The 24,415-nt window shown below is 34.7% G+C and overlaps 1 protein-coding gene across 6 annotated transcripts in view; it reads right to left on the bottom strand.

Moving 5' to 3' along the window:
• Positions 1 to 338: 338 nt before the first annotated feature.
• Cpsf6 (cleavage and polyadenylation specific factor 6) overlaps positions 339 to 24,415 on the bottom strand; it is a 34,485-nt gene continuing 10,408 nt past the window's right edge. Inside the window, exons 3-12 of one of the 6 annotated variants that reach the window (XR_003851686.1) lie at positions 22,919 to 23,022; positions 20,491 to 20,636; positions 19,429 to 19,602; positions 19,193 to 19,303; positions 18,251 to 18,755; positions 17,800 to 17,915; positions 16,639 to 16,792; positions 11,533 to 11,725; positions 11,379 to 11,451; positions 9,145 to 11,304 (exon numbers count right to left, since the gene is read on the bottom strand). Coding sequence is in view for 5 of the 6 variants with exons in the window: in XM_008846973.3 (XP_008845195.1) it covers positions 11,536 to 11,725; positions 16,639 to 16,792; positions 17,800 to 17,915; positions 18,251 to 18,755; positions 19,193 to 19,303; positions 19,429 to 19,602; positions 20,491 to 20,636; positions 22,919 to 23,022 (1,500 nt within the window). In the remaining variant the exon portion in view is untranslated. Of the gene's footprint in view, positions 4,936 to 9,144; positions 11,452 to 11,532; positions 11,726 to 16,638; positions 16,793 to 17,799; positions 17,916 to 18,250; positions 18,756 to 19,192; positions 19,304 to 19,428; positions 19,603 to 20,490; positions 20,637 to 22,918; positions 23,023 to 24,415 lie in introns of those variants that run through there. The other 5 variants (XM_008846973.3, XM_008846975.3, XM_008846974.3 and 2 more) reach the window with 5 other exon arrangements.

Below are 24,415 nucleotides of genomic sequence, written 5' to 3'. Positions count from 1 at the left end.
ATACACACTAAATAAATGTAATTAAAATGTTTTAAATATGTAAGAAAAAAAAGTATTCTTGAGGAGGGTGGCTTAAAGACAAAATATACAGTCCCAATTTCTATACTGCATTTTGCCAACAGATACTATTCAAAACCATACAAAATAGTTAACAAATTATAAGTCAAACAAAAAGGACAAACTACAAAGTATTATCAAAACTTTTATTTTTCAATACAAGATAAATATCATGCTTGTTACTAGTGCAGTTTAAGGCCAACAATGGCCATATAGCAAACTGCCGAACAGTCACCTAAATGCTAAAGAAAGAAAAGGCAAAGTAAACATTAAACACAAAATTGCAATTACAAACATTTTAATAAAATGGGAATAAGCTTTTTTAAAAGTTAATATGGAAGTCTAATTTTCATGGACATCAAAAAGATGTCTAGTTGATCAAATATCACCTTACCTTTTGCACAGAAATCTTATCATGAAGTCACCAGTCAATAGCTAAAATTTTGAGACTTTCTTTGGCCTTCTGATGTTACACAAATTATTTACAAAGGGTGATTATTTAGTAATTCATTGATACTCTAATATGATACAGTTTTTTGTTGCTTTTAAGGGTTCTCCATTAAAAATTATAAAACAACTTTGTAAGGCTGTATTGGACTGTAAACTACTTTGCTAATTAACACCATGGGATGCAAAAGGAGTAATAGACCTTTTTTAAGGCTAAAGTTATCAATGTTATAGATGCATTCCTCAAAATACATTATGATTTACCCCCAAAGGATCATTTCCCATTAAATACCACCTGAGTACTACAATTTTCAAAGTAAAAAAATAAACAAACATGAGTTTATCACTGCATTTTAAAATAATTTAGCTTACAGAAATGTTGAAAAATGTTACGCAGTAACAGTGCGACAAAAAAAACACACTTTCAAAATGAAATGTTTTCACTAAAATGCAGGGTCTGTCCAATTACGAAATTAATGTCAAACATTTACACCCATGGTGGAGTTTTAGGGTACTCCCACAGGAAAAACTGTTCGTAGTATTTACTATCCACAGATACCATTCAAGACTTGTGTGACTTCAGTTAAATTCTACCTAATATTTTAAGTCTCCCACTACAATATGATAATTAACGTAGCAAGAAGTCTTTAAAACACTGAAATCTGCATATATGTGACCAAGAGTTTGTACATCCCATACAAAAACCAGAGTATTCAGTGGTTGCCAACAACCTGAAACTTTAAAAACACTGGTTAAAGCAAACCTAAACCAATCTGAACATAACAGTGGCCTGAATGTTTTGAATATTCATAAAAATCATATTACTTCTTTCTAATGCCAAGAAAGAAGGGTGTAAAGAACTTCCTCCCAGAAGCCTAGACACTTAGCACATTTTCTATTGACTTAAAAATGAAACTAATTCTGATTCTTGATCTCTCTACAGAAAATTCACATTATGAACACAAGAAATAACACATATAAGGCCACATCTCAATAGATTTGTCATTTTTGGTTGGGTGTTTATTTAAAAGATAGTCTAAGGCTTCTAGGAGTCAAGTTGCTAAAAAATAAATACAACAGTGTTTAAACTGAAGATTAATGTTAACACACACAAACTACAAGAACATAAAAATAGAATGCTTTGCTACAAAAATCCTACTTAATGTATTTTAGCACAAAAAATGTCTAATATGTACAATGGATAAGCGTGCATTTAAGTACATACAGCTGAGGGAAACATTTACAGAGGGCTATGGGATGCAAATGAACTTCATGAATGAAGTTTAAAAAGCAGGTATCTATGAAACAGCAAGAATCTCAATACCGTATTCTCGTTGAAGAATTAGAACATAAACTTCCTCTTAAAATAACTTAAGCTGAAGCTTAAAACACAAAAATGGAGCCACCTTGTAAGATACAGAAAATGCAATTACCATTCAGGTAACAAAACCAAGTAGCATCTCATTATATGAAACAGAATGTATTCAGGTTATTGGCACATTTAAATACATAAAGAGAAAGTCTTAGCCTTTCAACAATTTTCCCCGTTCACTATAAAATATTACACAACATTCATTAGAACTTCCATGTTTATTTTTAGAACTGACCTTAAACTAGTAAAAACTAATGCAACATTCTCCACAGGAGAATCAAATGAAAATATCTTAAGCTACAAGTTATTTGTGAATTCCAAATTGCAGGTAACTGCTTAAGAATATTCTAGGTAAAGGAGCCATTAAATGAGCTAAGATATAATCAATAGCCATAGCAAGTTATTCCAAATCTTGCTTATGAAAACTGACAAAACAAAATAAACACTTGTGAATTTATACTGGATATGCTTTCTACAATGTATTTCCCTTAACCCAAAGCATATTTGACTCAAAAGTGTTGCTTCGGGAGAAATACCATTTGAGTGCTGTGTCACTCATCTCCAACATTACGCTGGCTGAAAGGAATGTGACAGTGGGCACATGCCAAGACTCAAGTTCACTTCAAGCCTGTTTTCATCGCCACTACACTAATTAAAAATGTTTTAAGTCACTTTTTTTTTTTTTTTTTGGTGTCTTTACAAAGATTTCTCTCTTTGGATTGTTTTTACACATTAAAAAATATTTTCAAATAACTCTGGCTCCTAAATAACAGAAGGGATCTGACAAACAAAACAAGGTTTGCAATGTTCACTTTTACTGATATACATTCATGTGTTATCAGGTAAAAGACTTTGCAAAATTACTTGGTTAAACAAAAAAGTTATTTTCTTTCTTCCTGACAGCACTTAAAATAATGAACTAGCAGCAAACAACTCTAGTACACTCACACTATCTGCAACCAAAGTCATTTAATAAAGTCAGCCAAGCAGGGAGAAGTGACATAAAAGGAGCAATTAAAGGGTCTCACTGATTTTTTTTTAAAAAGGTAAATGAATGATTAAAATTAGTACAGAATTTCCAGTTTCATTTCAAGTATTGTATTTGTGATTCCATTTTAAGTGTTCAGAGAAAATTTATTCTCATGGACATTTTACTTACCTTTTAATCCTACTATTAACTAATTTCCCTTGTAAACATATGTATGTCCAAACTTCTTCACATTAGGATATTGTAAATAAACTATTAAAAATGCTAGAAAATGACAAAAACTTAGAACACCTATACACAAAACAAGAAAACAGATTTTGACACAACCCTCAAATTAAAAGGCAACTGCATTTTCAACAAGATAAAACACTTAAGAAAAATCATTTCTGAGAGCTAACAGTTCTGGTAAACACCAATGATCCCATGCACAAATACTCCAATCACAGACTATTTTAAAATGAACTGGCAGTGTTATGAATATTTTGAAACAACTAATTTTTTTTAGTAGTTTGAAAGATAAGATGAAACTGAAGAACATCAGTGCAAATCTCTGAAGCTGTACATTATCTAATATCTAGGGTATTTAAATACCTTAAGCATTGCCCTGATAGTTAGACATAATTTTAAAAAAATCAATGTCTACTATCAGAACATCTCTTAAAAATAGTTGGATCTTGAAAATATATTAAAAACAAATTAACTTGTTTAAGGATTTTATCTCAAATTTCTTTAGTGATTCAGAATTACCTTCCTATAAAAATAGGTTAATCAAGTTGACATTTTGTCTCTGCTAATTTTGCAGAACACATATTAGCCAGGTGCTTTCAATGCAGGCCTTTAGGTAAGGCAGAATTGAGAAGGGAAAAAAAGTCTTGATTAACTAACTCTAGCCTAGCATAAATCAACAGTTACAGGTACATAGAATTCCTTGAACCATGAACAGAGTGTAACTATAATCTCTCCATAATCTCTCATTACTCACAATGCAGAACACAACCCCATGTTAACAAACATCACACCCTTCAGAAATCTATATCGAGTAGAATACTAGGGCTCTCTTTAGTCATATTTATCTGCTGCACCACTGTATTTACATTGCCCATGGCACCATCTGCATGAAACATCAATTACTGCAGCATCCAATCAAAATTATCAGAAGCTCTCTTAAATACTAACAGTTCACAATAAGTGTTTCAGTATATCTGAGTTGTAATTAAGCTGCACTACTGTAGCAAATACATGAGCTTTTACTAAAAATGTTACAACTTCAATGTTTTTTAACCCCTAACATATTGACTGGATTGCTATGTCTGTCAAATTTCAGTTTTTACAAGTTTACATACCATTCAGCAAAGTCACAAGCTAACTAGGTAAAAACAGCTAGAAAAGCAGAATATAGAAATAGCAAATATCCATGTATTCACCTATTCTAATATCAAAATCAAGGGCAAGAGACACTTAATTAGTTATGTTTAATTCACTGAACCAAGATTAGATTGATGCATATCCAAACACGCTATTGCAATGCTTTTTTAAAGACAGTAAAAATGTTGTCATAGTAACATTATCTTTAGATATTGCTGAACACAAGACTTTCCCTGAGGTGTAAACATCAAATAACTTGAACAGCTTTACACATCAGCCCCATTAAACAGTTTATTACAACACTACATCTATTGTAATCAAAGTGGTGCTGTTTACAGACATTATCATATGAACATTTTTAACAAGAACAAACTACTATAAAAACAAGCATTTACTTGACTTTTGTTCCAATTGCTTGCACATTATAATGGCCAAATGTATATAACCAGTAATAAAGTTGCAAAAGCTATTAACTTTTTAAATCACACAGTTTTCCTTCAAATAAAAACAGTTAAGCAACATAAAAAATAAAAGTAGAGCTACTGGTTACCATTTATGCAGATTTGCTTTATTCAGATATATTCCTGTTCAGTTTATCCATGAATCCTTACAGGTTCAGTTCAATCACAAGAAGCAAAACTGCTGGACAGGCGTCACTTTTCCCCCATGAAGACTTTTGTCTTGGAAGGTGTTCCTCTTCCTTCAGCTGTAATGTGTCAAAATTTGTGATGTAGATTTTGCTATTCCCCAGAATACACAAAAAAAATGTTGGCTTAACTATACATACACAAGTCGTGCATCTACTTCACCGTTAGGTATTCTAACACAAAATAAGAAGTAACTGAAACAGTAGCCGCTTGCATGGTGGAGAAATGCTCTGAATTTCTAGGATGACTCAATGTGAGACATTCTGATTTCACTCTTCAGATATCACACCCTTTGAAACTTAGTAATTGAGGATCATTTTATACAATTAATATATGCTAATTAAAAAAATTTAGTTAAAGTAACAAATGAAAATATAGCAGCTACTGTTTCTGTGATGATGAGAACAGTCATAAGTCATTTTCTAAAATATGCATACTACAAAATAAATGGAAAAATGTTGGATGATTTGAATGTAGATTCTTTTAATTCACCCACATATGAATTCTATATTCATTGAACAAATTCTGGACTGAATATAAAATGCAATGAAATTTACACATTAACTGCATTTGACAGAATACAGGAACTTCTGCAATTTGATATAAACCAATGGTGTTCCATATTACAAAACAGTATGAAGAAATACCTCAGTAAAGACATTAAATATGACATCCACATACAAATCTTTAGACATAATACAAATTTGAGACATTACTTTCACTCTATTTCACCTATCAGCTAACCAAAAACAAGCTAATGGGAATCTACAATGATAAATTTCATTGAAAACTCACATATAGGGGGAAAAAGCAAACAATAAAATTGATAATTATAGTCAAAAATACATATGTATGTAAATTTCAGGTAAAAGTCCACAGAAGAAACATTATTTTGAATAAACTGATCACTGAAATACCAAATATTTAAAATATGAATTCCAAGAACATATTTTAATAAATGTAACATGTTTAGTGACATTCCACCATAAAAATACTTCTAAAAAGATCTTTTGCTTTATAACCAAGAGTAATTTCTGTGACAACTCTAAAGTTTATGTCCACTAGCCTCTATGTTGGAAGACTCTAAGAGTGTCAATTTATGTACACAGTCACATTTCCTAGCAACAAAAACTGAAATCTTAAAAGCACAATGGAAAAGGGCCTTTCTCTGTGTCTATATTTTTTAAGAAAGCCTTAAACTATTTATAAAACCTTTTATACTTCCACTTTTATAAATATTGATAAGGCTCACATTGAGAATAAAAAAATCTATGTCAGTTTTCAAATGTTTGGTTTTACCACTCACAAAATTCTGATAGAGTCTGTTTTTGTTTGTTTTCTGGGAATGGGAGGTGCTGGAGACTGAATCCAGAACTTCACACATGCTAAGCCCTTGACCTACTTAACTACACTTCCAAGCACCATAGTATACTTTCACAACAGCAGTAAAGCATTAGAGAAAGACAAGCACATGTTCTAATCTGTAAGAAAGATTGCTGGAAAATTCATAAATCCTATTACAAAAGAACACTACTTCCCCAAAATTTTTGTTGTGTTGAAAAGGATGAAGAATGAATCTCTAAGAGGGAAAAATTATTTAAAATAAATTCAGGAAACAAAAATATTCAATCCTTCCAAAAACCACAGGGCATATTTTATATTATTGTCACTCCAATGAGAATTTTAGTACTTTTTATATAGGAAATCCTGTTTAGGAAATTACAATACACATCTTTATCCAGGACTAATGCACTCATCCTTTGCTTGATTATATTTTATAGATAGCTCTTTACTAATGAAAAAAGCTCAAATTCCCACCATACAGACAAAAATTTTAGGGGACCATTTAAAGTTTTTATTTCTAGTTCTAAACACTTTACAGAAATGCAAATTTTACAATCTCAAACGGAAGCAAAATTTGAAGGCGATACAACCCATTTCCAATAATTCAATTCCATAGTATAGTCTCAAATGCCTTAATAGACATCTACATAAACAAAGATATCAAAAGGCTTAAAAAGTGACAAATACATTCAATGCCCAAGTTTTCAGAATAGCATTTGATCAAATCTGTAATGTCAAAGCCACACAATTACTTGCTTTAGTTGTCAGTTATAAAAAGGAACCTATATAAATAGCTATTAAAATTAACTAAGAGGAATGAAACTTACAGTTTTAAAGTCTGCAAACTAAAGCAGACAGTAAAATTTCAACATAGATATACCTGCATTTTGAGATAATGGACTATCAGACAATCAACAATTCAAATTAAGTACTACTGTTACTTATCTGTGCAAATTTGCTAGCATTAGTATTTTAAAGCTTGTTTTTTAAGTAATTTGAATACTTGATAGGAGTCTCTTCCAGGCTTTTATATTTTGAGTGTTTGTTTTTACTTCTGAAACAGGGTCTTACTAGGCAATCCTGGCTAGCCTGAAACTCCAAATGTAGAGCAGGCTGTCCTGGAACTCCTGCATTGAACTCTTAAATTCTGAGATCATAAAAGCTTGCACCACCACACTTGGTTTTTACAAGTTTCATATTAATCTGCTGAATTAAAGGAGCCACACATCATTTTAGAGATGAAATGTTTTTAAATAAGTAAAATTTACCCTTTTATATCTGAAAATTTCTCCTTAATGAAAGGAATGGCTATGAGGTGGGCAAGAGAAGTGTCTAAACATGTTAACTCTCCTTCGGATAAAGATTTCTTCTTATAGTGACTAGAACAGTGACTAGGATGTATTACATTAAAAAAACAAAAACAAAACAAACTCTGTTTATTGTAGATGTTTACAAAACGTTCTTGGCTATCAAAAACATTTCAAACCATTTCATACTTTCACCTGTCTTTTTCTGAACATCATACTTACCCCACACTTCAACTAAAGCACTTTATTAAACTCTACAAAACACCTAATTACTGCTCTAAGCAACTGACTACATAGTAGAAATAATTCATCACAAAAAAACACTCTGCACCAAAAAGATCCACCACCCTCAAAAATCAACATTTCCAAATAAGTTCTTTAGAATTCACTGTCTAGTCAGTACTTGCTACCACAGAAGCCATATATTTGGATAGTAAAATGGTACCCTTTTCTCTTACTTGTATTTTAGGTTTCCTTTGAACAATGCTAACTGAATATTCATTTAAAAACATTACTTATTCAAAACAATCTAATTTACAATTTAAACAATGGCAAGAAATTTCACACTGAGATGAAGGTGAGAGAGCAAGGTGATTCACATTGTCATTAATTTTTTTTAAAAAACAGAGAACACCAATTATTTATAAACAAAACTGTATTCTTAAACCACAGTGAGCAAAACACTATACATACATTCAAGGGATCGCTTTCCTACTCTCTCATCATTTCAAGCAAGACAGTTGTGCAGTCAGACAGATTTTGCAAATACTAACATGAGAAATTAAAGAATGAAAGCCAGTATAGCATAAGCAAGATGAAGCTGAGCAGATGGAATACATGGGAAGACACAAGAATAACATGTCTGGGAATACTAGGCAAGTAACAAATGACCTAAGAACTATAGAACTAGTTTTTATATTGTGTAAGAGTCATTCAATAGGCAATTAATAGAATTTAATTTTCACAAAGCCTCAATGTAACACTCCTAAGAGGAAGCGTCTTAATACCTAAGAGCTATTTTTCTTTTGTTTTTTTTTTTATCAAATTTAACACAAAGCTGTAATAAGCAACACAAAGCATCCTTAGTCCTATATGCAGCAATAAAATCCAAGTTCGTGACATGTATGTCAAAAGCAATCAGACAGCCATACTCTTAAGGTTACTTAATCCAGATCCCATATATAGTACTTTGTCAAAGAAATGGATAATCATTTGAGAACATGTAAAATCTTCTAAGTTAGGGAAAGGAAAAGCCTGAATAAAGAGCATTTAGAAAAATTTGCTTTCATTACTCTTCATTACCAAAAACCGAATTGTTAACAGAAATCTGCTAGATAAAGCTATTCTAAACAAATAGCAAAAGAAACACAACCTAAAAGAAAGTAACTCAACTATAACAGCAAAATTATTTCTGTAGGAAGTACAGAACCTTACATCACTTTTATTTTGCTCAGAGTGGTCTGAGAATAGAGGCAAAAATTACAGAATATGAAGCACAATGCATTTTTACACATTGAAATTTACAATATTGATTTTTCTCATTGAAGTATTATTTATTTGAACTTGGATATGGAATGCTTTTAGAAAAACTACTACTACATTTTTTTTTAATGAGAATGTAATTAACATTATCCAACGGTTCGAACACAAAAAAAAGAAAGATGGGACAGACATTTTAAAAGCTTGCCAACATCAAGTTTACCAGTTCAAGTAAGATTCTTGCCCTCTTGCCCAGTCACTGCTTTAATGGTATATTACAGGATTGATTCATACAGACTTACTACTGACATTCATTTCAGTGTTCAAGTTACTCTTATTCCATTTATTGCATTTAAGATTTACATGAAAACTCAAAAGGACTCATATTTTAAAACTTCTAAAGAGGTCAATAGACCTTATAATAGTAAATTTGCAAATAGTTTTTTTTTTAATAAAAGTTTTCACTCAAGTATCTCAGTCCCACCCTTTTCTTGTCTACTTCCACAATAAGTATCACTTGGGGTACCACTTGGTTTATGTCAAAGGTACAATAATCCAGGAAAACTATTTTTTTGCACTGGAAAGGCTTATGTAAAATTTTGCTTGGATGAAGGCACATAACAATATTACAACTCAATTCTGATTTATGTACAAACAAAACATGGAACTTTGGGTATGGTATATCACTGACTGAGAAAAATGTCAACAACTGTACACTAGGAATTTGTAGTTAATGTCAATGCAATGGAACTCAAATCATAACAAATTTAAGTGTATAACTCCTTACTAGACTGTAAATTCAAAACTAACAATGAAATTTTCAAAAGCAATGTATTTGGTTTACTACACTAATTTTACAAGAAAACTGTTACTAATTAACTTTGGATATGAGCTGATTTAGAGGCTCCATGATGAGCACATCAAATTTTGGAAATGGCTAAAAACATATATTAGTAAACTATAACCTTGTTGATAAAATACAAAGTTTAAAAGAACAACTTGTAGAGCCTATACCTTTTTATAAAGCAAATGACAATTAAACATTTAAAGTAATAACCTAGCCACAATCTATCTTAAGGATCAGATGTATTAAAAAAAATTCTATCATTAAAATTTAGTGTTTAGATTTAGAATAGGATATGACATTCATTTTTTATATCCAAACAATACCAAATTCAGTAATTTTAGCTTTAAAAGGGAAAGATGCTTTGTCTTCACTAAAGGAATGTTTTTAGAATTACTTAATGTTTTAATACATTATATGGGAAAACTACATAAAAAGTAGTTTTGATAAATATTCAAGCTGCATAATCAAAATGCAAGCCAAAGTATTAAAATGGGCTTTCTTACTTCAGAAAGCCCTTCATGTTCCAAAGAAATAAGACTTACATATTCATTTTCTTATTCAAAAAAGCTCTTACTTGTTAACGTGTGTGTGGGTTATGGCTAAAGAAACTACTATTCTGTCACAGAATTATATACACTTGATAAAACCCATTACATTTAAATATTAACAATTTTCAGGATTAATTTTCAGTCAGTTTCTGCAGTTACTAAAAGTTACTGCACTAAGTCTTAAGGATTTAAGTCTAATTAATTCTGATATGCCATCAACATACGTAGAAAACCTCTGTATACATACAAGATTCACAGTGCCCTTCTCCCACTCAATAAGTACTATTCACAATTATAAAAATAAAATTACATGTGAAAATGAAGCATAAACAGACAACTCATTCTACTTTATGAAAAATGTACACAAGAAAATTTTAAAATACAGAAAAAAAGACAATGATTATGATTTATGAATGAAACATCAAAGAAAATTATTTCAAGGTATTATTAACTTGGGATGTATGGCTTGACACAATTTAAAATTTTTAGATATGTACCCTGAATCCACTTTGAGTAACTTTTACATCCTCTTTGCAAATTAAAAGATAATGTTCCTTTTTTAAAAAGCCAGAAAGATTTTTTTATAAAAAAAAAATAATTTTTTTAAAGAAAAAAACCTTTCATTACTGAGAAAAACATGCTTTTATACTGTAACCTATTAAGAGTTAGATTTTTCTTTCAAAGTTTCAGGGACAAATAAAGTTAGTTCAAAGAATAGAAACTTTATTTTTTAAAAATCCAAGCATATTATTCATATCTAAAACAATCCCTTGGTATTTTATAAAAACACTAAATCATATGCAAACAATGTATGTGATTACAAGAATCCCAATTTTTAGATTTTAGAAGTACATAATGAGTCCTCTTGATTATTTTTCTTGCTTTAAGACCACAATCTGAAATCTAAAAGTCATAGGGAACTCAGCAATACAGTATTTAAGGGGAAAAGGTGAAAATTTTTACCTGCAATGGCTTACCTTTTGCTTCAGATGTTTCCAGAAGATTAAATCAGAACAAGTACTTGGACCACTTAAAATGTAGGTATATTTACTGTATAAACAACAGCCTTGGAGTTATAATTACTGTTAATAATACACATATACTAAATATATAATAATAAAGAATACCCACCTTCTAGCGATGACGGTATTCCCGCTCTCGGTCACGCTCTCGATCGCGGTCCCGATCTCGATCCCGATGTCTCTCTCTCTCTCTGCTTCTCTCTCTATAATAATCATCATGGCGATCTCTACTACGGGATTTATGACGCCGACTCTTTTCTCGTGATCTACTGTGGTCCCTTTCTCTTGATCGTTCACGTCTTCTAAAAGAAATTGCTGGATTAATGCTCTCCATATTTGGATAGCTTCAAAAGACACTCAGTACAGCTGACTTTATCAGTTGTTCTATTTTCCATAGTATCAGTTACAAATCAACCAGCCTAAAAATATTAAATATGAAATTCCAGAAAGGAAACATATTTAAATTTTTGTGGGGGTTTTTGATTTTTTTGAGACAGGGTCTCCCTATAGCCACAGCTGGCCTGGAAATCAGGATGCAGACCAGGCTGGCCTCAGAGAGTCACCTGCTTCTGCCTCCCAAGTGCTGGGATTAAAGGCATGCACCACCATGCTAGGCTGTTTAAGTTTTAAACTGTAGGGCTTTCTGATTTGCATTATGAAATCCTGCGTTATCCTGCTCCTTTTTGCCTGAAATGTGAACCATCCCTCTGCCCAGTGTATCTACACCATATATACCACTGACCCATTAGTCATTCAGCAGCTGTCTCAATAATCATGGCAACTACAGTACTTAAGTTCAAGTAACCCTTATTATGGCCCCAAAGTGCAAGAGTACCTAGGCTGAACAATTTAGATATTGTTCCTTTTAGTGAAAAGATGGACGTGAAAGATGTCATAAACTGAAATTGCTAAGAAAAAATTCATGCTAATTTTGCCATCACATCTTAAAATGCAAAAATCACAGACACAGCATATTATAACTGACTAGTAATAATGAAGACATTATAGAGTTCATTATAGAGCTCAGTTTCAGACAGCTACTGTGGTCCTGGAATATATTCTCCTGCATATAGGGGTGGAAAAGGTCCATGTATGTTGGTGTTTTAAAATAAATCTTAAGGGGCCAGCGAGATGACTCTGCTGCCAAGCCTAATGACCTAAACTCAACCCCCAGAACCCACATGGTAGAAAGAGAGAACTGACTCTAACAGAGTTGTTCATCTTCTGACCTCTACAAGTGTGCCTGTACACATACACACAAATAAGTAAATTAAATACAAAGTCTTTAATCTAAGGCAGGGCCAGAAAGATTATTAGCTGCCACAATGCCAGGTAGGCATGACAGCTTGATAATTCCAGTTTTGTATGACAGAGGATTCCCAGAACAAGCTGGCTAGTGAGACTAGCCACACTGGCAAACTGGGTGTGAGCTCAATCAAGAAAGACTTCAGATATCAACCTTGGGCCTCCACACACATGCACACACACTTGCAAACATGCATTCACATACAGACACATGCATGAAAAGTAAAAGAATCTAGGGCAAAAAATTATTTGTTAAATAGAGTTTAGACTCACTACCCTGACCCATTCACTAATGATTTACCAACTCACCAACAAGCATGAACTACAAATTTCATGTACAAGATTAACCAAAAAATAAAAACTAAGACACATATGGAGATACACTATATCATCTATTTATAGATGATATCTTAAAACATGCTCAAGCCTGCGAGATAGCTGAGTGCATAAAGGAACTTGCTGCCAAGCCTCAGAACCTGAGTTTAATCACCGGAACCCAAAAGGTAGGAGAGAGCTGACTCTCACAAGTTATCCTCTAACATCCATATGCATTCTGTGGCACACACATGTAACCCACACAAAAAATAAGTAAATGTGAAGAGAAAAAAAATAAAAGATGCTGACTAAAAAGAAAAGTAATGAGGTGGATGGGGGGTTGTGTTTGTGTGTTTTGTTTGTTAGTTTGTTGAGAAAGGTTCTCATTGTATAGTTACGCTGGTCTTAACCTTGTGGCAATCTTCTTACCTCAACCATCTATCTCAGTCCTAGGATTATAGGCATGTGCCACAATCCTAGGTTTAAGGAAATTTCAAAGCACTTTTCTGTTTGACAATAAACAACATCAGGAATATAATCTTTTTTAAGGTATAAAATTCAGAAACTTGGGGCTCAGTGGTTAAGAGCACTGGCTGCTTTTGCAGGACCCGGGTTCGGTTCCCAGAACCCCCACATGGCACCTGACGACTGTCTGAACCTCTAGTTCCGGGGGATTCGACCCCCTCTTCTAACCTCCAGAAGCATTATACAGCACCAGTGCACTTACACATATGCAGACAATACACTTATACACATAAAAGAAAAATAATAAAATTAAAAAAAAATAAAATTCAGGAACTCAACATACAGTGAGTTGCTTTAATTCATTAACAGTTACCTAGGGCTGGGTACGCAGTTCAGTAGTAGAGCACTTGCCTAGCATCAGTGAGGTCCTCTTAAAGAAAAATGCACTATATTTAAGAAAACCTTTTCAAAACAGTATTTGAGAGATGAAGACCCAAAAAAAAAAAAAAAAAAAAAAAGCCACAGCAGAAAAAAACAGGTTACCCAAACCTATACAGTTGTCCCTCTGTATCCATGGGTTCTGCAACCAGACTGAATCAATCTCATACTGAGAATACTCAAAGCAATCAGCTGGGGTCCAGCAAAAAGGTTCAGCAAGAAAAAGCTCTTGCTGCTCAAACCTGGCAGCTTAGAATTCATGTAAAGGTGGAAGGAGAGAACTATCTTCACAAAGCTGTCTGTGATCCCCACATGTGCACCCATAAACATCACGTGTGCACAAGCACACAAAATTGTAAATTAAAAAATTTATTACAGTTGTTACCCGGGTGTGATGGTGCCTTTAATCCCAGCACTTGGGAAGGAGAGGCAGGTGGATCGCTGTGAGTTTCATGAGCCTGGTCTATATGTGAGTTCCAGGTCAGCTGGGGCTACAGGAGACCATGTCTCAAAAAGACCAAAAAAAAAAAATTACAGTTGTATGGAACACGTAGTCTCTATCTCCCTGTCATTAGTCCCTAAACAATACAATGTAGCTTTTTATATAGCATTTATATTTTACTTTGAGTAAGGTAAGAGTGCTGAGAATAAAAAAGATGAGAAGGAAGAAAACAAAGTAAGTACACAAGAGGATCTGTGCAGGGTGTATACAAATATGTCATTTTATAAGACACTGCATCTGTAGATTTTGGTATTCTCTGAGACTCTGGAACCAGCCATCTGCAGATACCAAAAGGCTACTTCTCAATCAAAATTGCATTTTTCTAGCTAACTCAAGTGATTATAAGCACTATACTAAGAAACTTACACATAATCAGAAGAGAAAAGAAGGCAAAGGAAAAGCCTAATAATCATGAACAGTACAAAGTGTCAATATTGTATTCACACTGTACTTGATAAGTAAAGAATGTTTTCATGAGCTTCAATTGTCTTTTAAAGAACTTAACCAAAGTTTAAGGCCCAAAATAAGTCTTAGAATTAAAATATAGAAAATTTTTAGAAATTCTAAGTTAATAACAAGGAAATAATTCTATCAGTTTAAGAAGTCTTTTATATATTTTCCAGGCAGCCAGACTTAAATATTAAGTGCTATACTCCTTGATTAATAAACATATTCTTTGTACTTAAAATGAAGACAATAAATGATATAGTCTCTGTCTATGACAAATTTGTTAAGATAGGAAAACCAGGGGCTGGAGAGATGGCTTAGTGGTTAAGAGCACTGACTGCTCTTGCAGAGGACCCAGGTTCGATTCCCAGCACCCATATGGCGGCTGCGAACAATCCTTAACTCCAGTTCCAGGGGAATCCAAAGCCCTCTTTTGACCTCCGTGGCACTGCACAACATGGGTGCATGCACATACATGCAGGCAATACACTCATACACATAAAATAAAAACAGTAAATAAAATATTTTTTTAAAAAAGATAGGAAAATGCTTACAATGAGTCAAAAAGAAACTGTGTCCAAGATAAACTCCTTTCTCTTAATTTAGATTCTACCTCCAGAAAAAGCATACTAAAGTCAGATACAGAAATTTCCTGTAGCTGGCAGGTATAGTACACAACTTTAATCTCAGCACTAGGGAGGCAGAGGAAGGCAGGTATGTTTGAGGCCAGACTGGTCAGGATTATACAGTGAGACCCTGCCTCAAACAAAGCAAAACAAAAATGTGAAAATTAAACACCTACCTTCCAACACAAAATTTCAAAATTAGTAGCTATTTTAAAAAACTGTATCTATTACAAAATAGAAGATTACTCATTATTCACAACTCCCTCTTTCAAAAAAATAATCTTACACAAGGCAAGTTTAAACATGGAAATATAGCACTGCAGTGAATAGGACAGCTAACTAAGGTCTCTGTAATTTAACACGTGCTCAGTTAGAAACAGGCGTTAGTTATAAAGAATAAGAGGTTATAGAAAGTACCATGAAAAGAAACAGAAAGACAAGAAATTAGATTAACCTGAGACATGAAGAATACAAAGGCAAGTATATAAAAAGAAAAGGTTTTAAAAAGGCTCCAAGAAGGACTATCAAGCACAAAGTCAGTGAAGTAGTCAAATGCTTCATGTGTACACAGAAGGGAGACCCATCTAGCTAGAGAAGAGTGAATAAGGGCGGGAGTTATGAAAATAAAAAGTGAAATTACATCAGTGAGCTTCAACGTTTATACTTATTCTAAGGGTAAACATTCATTGCCTGTAATTTTATTTACATAAGTGGAAGTCTTTCAAGGATTGTAACACCAATACGCCATTTTTAAAGCACAAAAATCCACTCTGACTGCTGAGTAGACTCTAAGTAAAATCAAAGTTCCCTATTTTTATTGTGTATGAGTGTACTGCCTGCATGTGTGTCAGCACACCCATGTCATGCAAGCCCGCAGAGGTCAGAAAAGAGCGTTGGATACCCTCGAACTCGAGTTATGGACAGGAACTAGAGTTATGGACAGTTAGCTGTCATGTAGGTGCTGGGAACTGAATCTCGGTCCTCTGCAAGAGCAGCCCATACTCTTAACCACTGAGCAATCTCCCTAGCCCCAAAGTCCCATATTTTTAAGTCTCATATTATTTTCTCCTTTTGTTAACTAGCAGTTTTAAAAATACATGAGACAGGAAAGTTTTACCTTGATCCAGAGCCATAGGACTTGGATTCAATTCCATGAAGGCAATCCTGCAAAGAACTAATAAGAACTTTGCAACGATCATCTGCAGAAACTTTGGACTGTTTAATTAAAGAAATTGCTGTTACCAATGTCTCAATAGCACTCCCATAATCACCTACAGAAGAAAGGGAAAAGGCTAACATCAAATTATGTTTTCAAACTACCATCAAACCACTTGAGAATAAGAGTGATGACGCATTTAACCAAAAGTGTCCCTTTTTAAAATAACCACAGAACGTAATTTTTTTCAGTTTCAACATTTGCAAAAGGCTCTCATATTCACAAAGCTAACATAATCCACTGCTTTTAAACCTGTCTTGAAGGAACATTTATTATTTTGCAAATAACTATGAGAGCAAATGAGAGTAACTTAAAATTGGTCATCTTTCCAGTACACTGACATATACCTTCCTGTCAATGCTTTTAATTATTTGCAATTTTTGTTTATTTTATGCATCTGAATGTTTGACTTGCATGTAGGTGCACCAAATGTGTGCAATGCCCACAGAGGCCAGAACAGGGTGTTGGGTCCCCTAGAATGGGAGTTCAGATGGCTGTTAGCTACCATGTGGGTCCTCTACAAGAGCAGACAATGCTCTTAACTGCTGAGCCATCTTTCCAGCACCCCTTTAATGACACAATGATTTGGGAGTATATATATATGTATATATATATGCGTGTGTGTGTGTGTGTGTGTGTGTGTGTGTGTGTGTATATGGAAGCAACCTATCTTCTAAACTGCACATAAATTTGGGAGATTTTCTTTTTTGGTTTTTTTGAAACAGGGTCTCACTATAGCCCCAGCTGACCTGGAACTCACTTCGTAGTAGACTAGGCTGGCTTCGAACTCAGAGATCCAATTGGGGGTTATTCTTAATAACATAAGTATTCTAACACTGAGCCAGGAGTGGTGGCATACGCCTTTAATCCCAGCACTTGAGAGGCAGAGGTAGGCGGATCTTTGAGTTTGAGGCCAGCCTGAGACCCATAGTGAGTTCCAGGACAGCTGGGGCTACAGGGAGACCCTGTCTCAAAAAGAAAGACACACATACACACACACACACACACACACACACACACACACACACACAAAAGAATTGACACTGAAACAAATATACAAACCAGCACTGGCATCAGACACAGCTCTTGAGATAGCACTGCTTGAAATTGCCCTGTTTCTATTCATGATTTCTTCAAACTCAGCTTCACTCAATGGTGTTCTTGCAGTATCCATTTCTCTACAGAAAAAAAACTAAATGTTAAATTGCTACTCAACAAATATTCCCTAAGTAACAATGTATACAACTCAAAACTTAACAGCTTTTAACTTGTATGTTAAAGACATTTGTTACTCTCCCAGATTAGAGAATGCTGTTTTCCCTACAAAGAGAGCAAGTCCAAGCAGAATTCTCTCTACCATTATCTTTTGGCTAAAAAACTAGCAGCTTAGAAATCTTATCTTTCTGAAAGACAGAAAGCTTATGTATACATTTTCTATGATAGAACAGATTTCATAGTCATGATTCTTATCTTTTGCTGACTAAATATTTTCATTTCTAGATGTTCAACTTACCTCCCAGGGGGGCCATAGTCACCCCTATCATATGGTGGAGGTCGGCCGTATGGGTCTGTTGGTGGTGGACCTCGACTATCTGATGTTGGCATGCCACTATTAGTTGGTGGAGGAAAGAAAGCTGGATTCACATGTGGAGCTGGTGGTGGGGCACCTGGAGGTGGTCCCGGAAGATGTGGAGGAGGAGCAAGTGTAAGGGGTGGTCCAAGTGGACCAGGTGGGCGAGGTGGAAATGGGCCTGGAGGTGGAGGTGGTCCCTGCTGTGGTGGTGGTGGACCAGGAGGGGGGCCATAGCCTGGAACTGGAGGTGGAGGCCCAGGAGGAAGTGGACCCAGCGGAGGCTGCCCAAAAGGTTGTCCAGGAAAAAGAACTGGTGGTGGAGGACGATCTCCTCGATTAGGAGGCCCTGCCAGAGGAGGTGGCAGAACTTGACCAGGAGGTGGAGGACCTGGTGGGCCCGGTGGACCAGGAGGACCTAAGGGCGGACGTGGTGGAGTCTGTCCAGCTACAAACAAAGGAGAGAGGAGAAAGAAAAAACTTCAATAAGGATATTTAACCACTATAAGCCAAGATTACACTTCTAAAGCAGAACTTACAGACCATGATTCTTTTTCTTTAAATAAGACCCATATGATAAATGCTATACTAACAACTACAAAGATGAAAAATATCCTTACAAATTTAGTTCAAATTATGATTAAGAAAAATTATTGAAACCAAAACTTTAATAAGAAAGATTATAACACTTAGAGATATTTTCCATCTGTCAGCATACACATACTTCTTACAGTGAAATCACCCACCTTATATTCTACTCTGATGCCAAGCTAGAAAGTGAAACAAGGAAAAATGGTCTTGAAAGGATTTTTTAAGAGGTAAGAAAATAAGACGGATGTAAATATTCTATATATAAGTCAAGCAAGTTTGGAGAAAAATAAAGACCTTTTAGGCCAAAAATGGGTATTTCCTCTATGCTGTGCCCCATATGCCATGGAATCCTAGTTTCCAGGAACAAAGGCCGAGTTCCTTTAACAAGATGCTTGATCAAATTTCCTGGATTCCAAAAATAGCATAACAAGGAGAGTAAGTCACATTAATAATGCATTACTTGAAAAAGAGAGAAAAGGAAAGAGGTATCAGGCAGATATGTTTTATCCAAAACTTAAGAAAAGTTTTACCTGGAAAAGGTGGAGGTGGCCCTCCTGGTCCTGCTGGCCCAGGAAATCTGTCCCCACCGGGAACAGCCCCTGGAAAACGGCCCCGTCCTCTACCACCTTGTGGAAATGCTGCACGTGAACTGCCTCCTGGAGGACCAGCTTTACCTTCCCCAGACATTTGTCCTGATTGTGTAGCTGCAAACATCCAAATACTCATAAATAGCACTTATTAAAACAGTTCTCTGAAATGTAACCATTGCTACTAAAAACTATTTCAAGGTTCAACTATACTATATATTAATTTGCAGATGCCTTGGGCCTGTACAAACTACTTAAGAAGCACTGGTTAAGAAAATGTTCACATTTATTCTAATGCTTTCTTTGAAGTCTTGAAATGAATATTCAAGTTTAAATGTGTTTCCACTGAGTAAATAAATGAGCTTTTTTTAAGGTACCAGTACTCTGCAGCAGCCAAGACAGAAATTCTTCAACAAATACCTTAATTTCAGTAGCAGAGATCATTTAAATTGTTTAATATATTCTCCAGTTAAGTCTTAAGTGCTAAAACATTAAAACAAAAACCACTTGAATTTCCATTAGTTACATGGTTATCCATCTTATCTTTTTAAATGTTAACATTCACAAGTGTACAATGACATCTCTTCTATATTAATTTTACCAACTACCAAACATCTTGGTGCCAAGCAGAAAAATCACTGAGTATTTTGTTTATCAGTGGCCTCTCCTCCATTGTAATACATATCCACCATATAGCTTTCCTTCACTCTAAGGATTAGAATGTAGTTTCTTCCTTTCTCTAAGATGGGAATGCCAGGACAAGAGTGGCAGCGCTACAGAACTTGTAAACTGTCGTATACTGGTGGGTCTGTGACATCTGGAGAAAAATGGAATGGGAGCAGATTTCCAGTACAATGGCCCACAGTCATAACCAATAATCCAATCAAGTTCATCTACTAAACAAAATATGAAGACAATTTCCCAAGTGTAATAGCTAACAAACGACAACAACACTGGTTAAAATACAGGTTTCTTTAAAATAAAGTCTCTGAGGGATTTGCTTACTTTTCCTGGACTGCATTTCAAACTGACTCAGGAATTGTTTATTGCATGGAGTTACAACAGGATTCTGACCATGAAGTTCTCTTTTAGGCAACAGATCCATTAACTTTTTTGAAGATGCTTCAGATCCAACACCAACAAGGGCAAATCTAAAAGATATATAAGGGGGTACAGATAAAAAGTGAGGTACTAATATTGCTGTTATTTTAACAAATGGTCTCAATTTACTTTGGTTTTTTTTGTTGTTGTTGTTATTTTTGAAATGGGGTCTCCCTGTAGCTGTCCTGGAACTCGCTATGTAGACCAGGTTGGCCTTTAACTCACAGAGATCCGCCTGCCTCTGCCTCCCAAGTGCTGGGATTAAAGGCGTGCGCCACCACGCTCAGCTCAATTTACTTTTATGAGGAAAGAAATAAAAACCCTGAGATTATTTAAGGCTATATAAGCTATACTTTTGTCAATAACTTTATAACACACGAAATCACTCACCATGTGGAATTCAGTGATTTTTTTTTTTTTTGGTGTATTCATGAGTTTTATAACCATCACAGTCAATTTTAGAACATTCATCACTATTAAAAGAAACTCCGTATCCTGTATCAACACTCCTGTTTATTCCCATCCTTTAAACACAGGGAACCATAAATCTACTTTGTCTCTATTGACCAGATCTATCTAATCTGGAATTTCTGATAGAGTATGTCCTTTACAACCAGCTTCACTTACCATAATGCCTTCAAGGTCTAGGCATGTAGTTAACATTCATTTTTTTCAATGACCAAGTAATATTCCACTAAAGCAATACCACATTTAAAATAAAAACATTCATCAGATAATACACATGGATTATTTTCATGTTTTACTGCCACAAAAAGATGTTCAAGTTGGGTATGGTGGCTCACACCTTTAACCCCAGCACTCAGAGGCAAAGACAGATTCTGTGAATTTGAGGCCAGTCAGCCAGAACTGCAGACACCTTGTCTCAAAAAAAGAATGTTCAATATCATTAGCCATCAAGGGAAATACAAACCAAAAGCATCATGAATTACTATAATCAAAATGACAACTTTACAGTGTTGATGCAGTGTTGGTGAAGATGTGAAGGATAAGCCCTGAAAACACTATGCTAGTAAAAGAAATCAGACACACAGGACCACATATTATTTACATTAAACAACCAGAATGGGCAACCCAAAGATGAAAAGTACATGAGTAGTTGTCAGCAAGGGGAATGAGGGAGATCAGGAATGAATGCTATGCTAATGGACACAAGGTTTCTTTTTCTTTTATTTGGGGGGGGGGCAGGGATATTCTGAAATTAGACAGTTGCAATGGTTATAAATAGACTAAAATTACTGTGTTATACACACATATACAAAATTTTTTTTTTTTTAATTCAGAAATTGGGGCTGAAGAGATTGCTCAGCAGTTAAGAGCATCAGCTGCTCTTGCAGAGGACCTGGGTTTGGTTCCAGCACTCAGATGGCAGCACCAGTTCCAGAGAAATCTGATGCCCTTTTCTGATGACAGCATTGCACGACATGGGTACACTCACATACATGCAGGCAATACACTCATACACATAAAAAAAAATTAAAAATCCAGAAATGTGCCTACTATATTATTTGTAATAGGTACAAGTAGCAACAATCATATTATCCAAAAATAAAAGGTTAAGATATACTTATTGCCAAATATTTAGTCTGCTTTTTTAAATCAAACATAAAACATTATAATATTATTTTTTGGAAAAATGTGGAAGCACATTCACTAAAGTATGATTATAGATGAGGAGAGTATGGCAATTCATTTTCTTACTTTTAAGTATCTATATTTTTTAATGTTCACATAAGCTATCTCACACACATGGTTTACTAACTAAGGAAATAACACAAACATTCAGCTTACATTATTTTCCAGTTACTCATCTTCTCCAATCTTTTTTTTTTTTTTAAATTTTCATGGAGCTAGGGATTGAGCCAAGAGCCTTGTACATGTTAGGCAAGTGTTCTATCACTGAGCTACATCTCCAGCTCTTCCCTATCTCTTAATATCAACAAAAATAATGCTTCTCAACAATGTAATTTCAGTCTTAGAAGGAGTATATTCAATAAAGTTAGAAAACAAGTCTGGCCTGTCCACATCCCCAACTCTACTGGCTTTAGTGCACTTTAAAAAGCACTAAGAAACATGAATTTCAAGTATGGACCTCTGCCAAAGACCTCCTTCTAATGTGTTTATGTGGGTCCCAGGGATTGAACTCAGGTTGTCAAGTTTATGCAGCACAAGCCTTTACTAGCTGAGCCATCTTGACAGCCCTAATGAGTTCATGGATTCCACACACAATCAGCATTAAATTCAAGGAAAACGACTTTATAAATGGCAATCAATCACATCACTATTAGCTTATATTAGAAAAAAATATTCTTACCCTTTTGATTGGCCATTTGCCCGATTTTCAAAAAATTTTATCTCCAAAATATCATTTACTCCCAAAGAATGAACTGCTTCAGTTAAATCTTCATCTGTTGTCCACTGAAAGACATTTTCACTTATTAAGCATTAAAGTAAAATATATTCAGGATTTTTATTGTCTGATGCCAACTTTTAAAGGAAAACAAAGGATAAATGAAAACTAATACTCAGTTCAAATCTAGTTACTGCCAGTCAGTCTTCAATTTTTTTTTTTTTTTTTTTTTTTTTTTTTTGATAGCACAAAAAGATCTGAGTACCCAACTTCATTTCCTGACAAGAGTTTTGGAAATTAAAAAGTACATACCCTTGCTGGACATGGTAGCACATGCCTTTAATCCCAGCAGAGGCAGGTAGATCTTTATGAGATCAGGCCAGCTTGGTCTACCATAGTTCCAGGTCAGCTAGGACTACAGGGAGACTCTGTCTCAAAACAAACAAACAAACAAACAAACAAACAAAAAGAAAGTACATATTGTAGGAGACATACATTTTTTAATCTTAAGAGTTCTTCCAGCTTTAAATTCCTACAATTAGACTCATTTAGTTTTAAAAGAAATATTAAATACTTTTTTAATAAAAATGTTATGAACGGAGAGGGTGCCAAAATTTTGCTCTAACTTGAGTGTAACTTTTAAACTTTGAATGAAAAAAATAGATGTACTGGCCATACAGGTAATGATGCACTTAACCAAAAATCTTACAGTCTTGTGAACAACCCAAATTAAAATACAAAGTATAGTAGGCATGGTGGCATATGCCTGGTAAACTTGAGTATTAAAGCAGGAGGACTGCCAGGAGTTCAAGGTCAGAATGGGCCATATAGGTGACATAGTAAATAACAGGCCAACAATACACAGCAAGAGCCTGTCTCAAAATCCACTGAAGAGATAAAAATAATTTCTACTAACCAGTTTTCACATTTAAGAACATAAATGAAACTTAGCTCTGTAATATAAATTAGAAAATGAACTAGGACTGGGTGTGGTGGTGCACGTCTTTAATCCCAGCGGTCGGGAGGCAGAGGCAGGCGGACCTCTGTGAGTTCAAGGCCAGCCTGGTCTACATAGCGAGCCTCTTACAGTGCCATGCCTGGGTGAGTGAGCCTGGTTGTATTAAAAAGGGAAGTAACAGGCTGGAGAGTTGGCTCAGCAGTTAAGAGCAGGGGCTGCTCTTGCAGAGGACTTGGGTTCAATTCCCAGTACCCACATGGTGGCTAACAACTGTCTGTTAACTCCAGCTCCAGGGGGATCAAATGTCCTCTTCTGACCTCCACAGGCATTGCATGATATAGGTGCATTTATATGTATGCAGGCAAGATGTTCATACACATAAAATAAAAATAAGAATAAAATTTTCAAATAAACAATGTTAGCCGTGTGTGGTAGCACATGCCTTTAATCCCAGCACTTGGGAGACAGAGGCAGGCGGATCTCTGTGAGTTTGAGGCCAGCCT

The sequence above is a fragment of the Nannospalax galili genome, unplaced genomic scaffold (assembly GCF_000622305.1).
Source record: "Nannospalax galili isolate Female #2095 unplaced genomic scaffold, S.galili_v1.0 scaffold463, whole genome shotgun sequence".
NCBI classification, from domain to species: domain Eukaryota; kingdom Metazoa; phylum Chordata; class Mammalia; order Rodentia; family Spalacidae; genus Nannospalax; species Nannospalax galili.
Note: the sequence above shows the minus strand (reverse complement) of the source record. Positions and strands in the feature narration are given on the sequence as shown.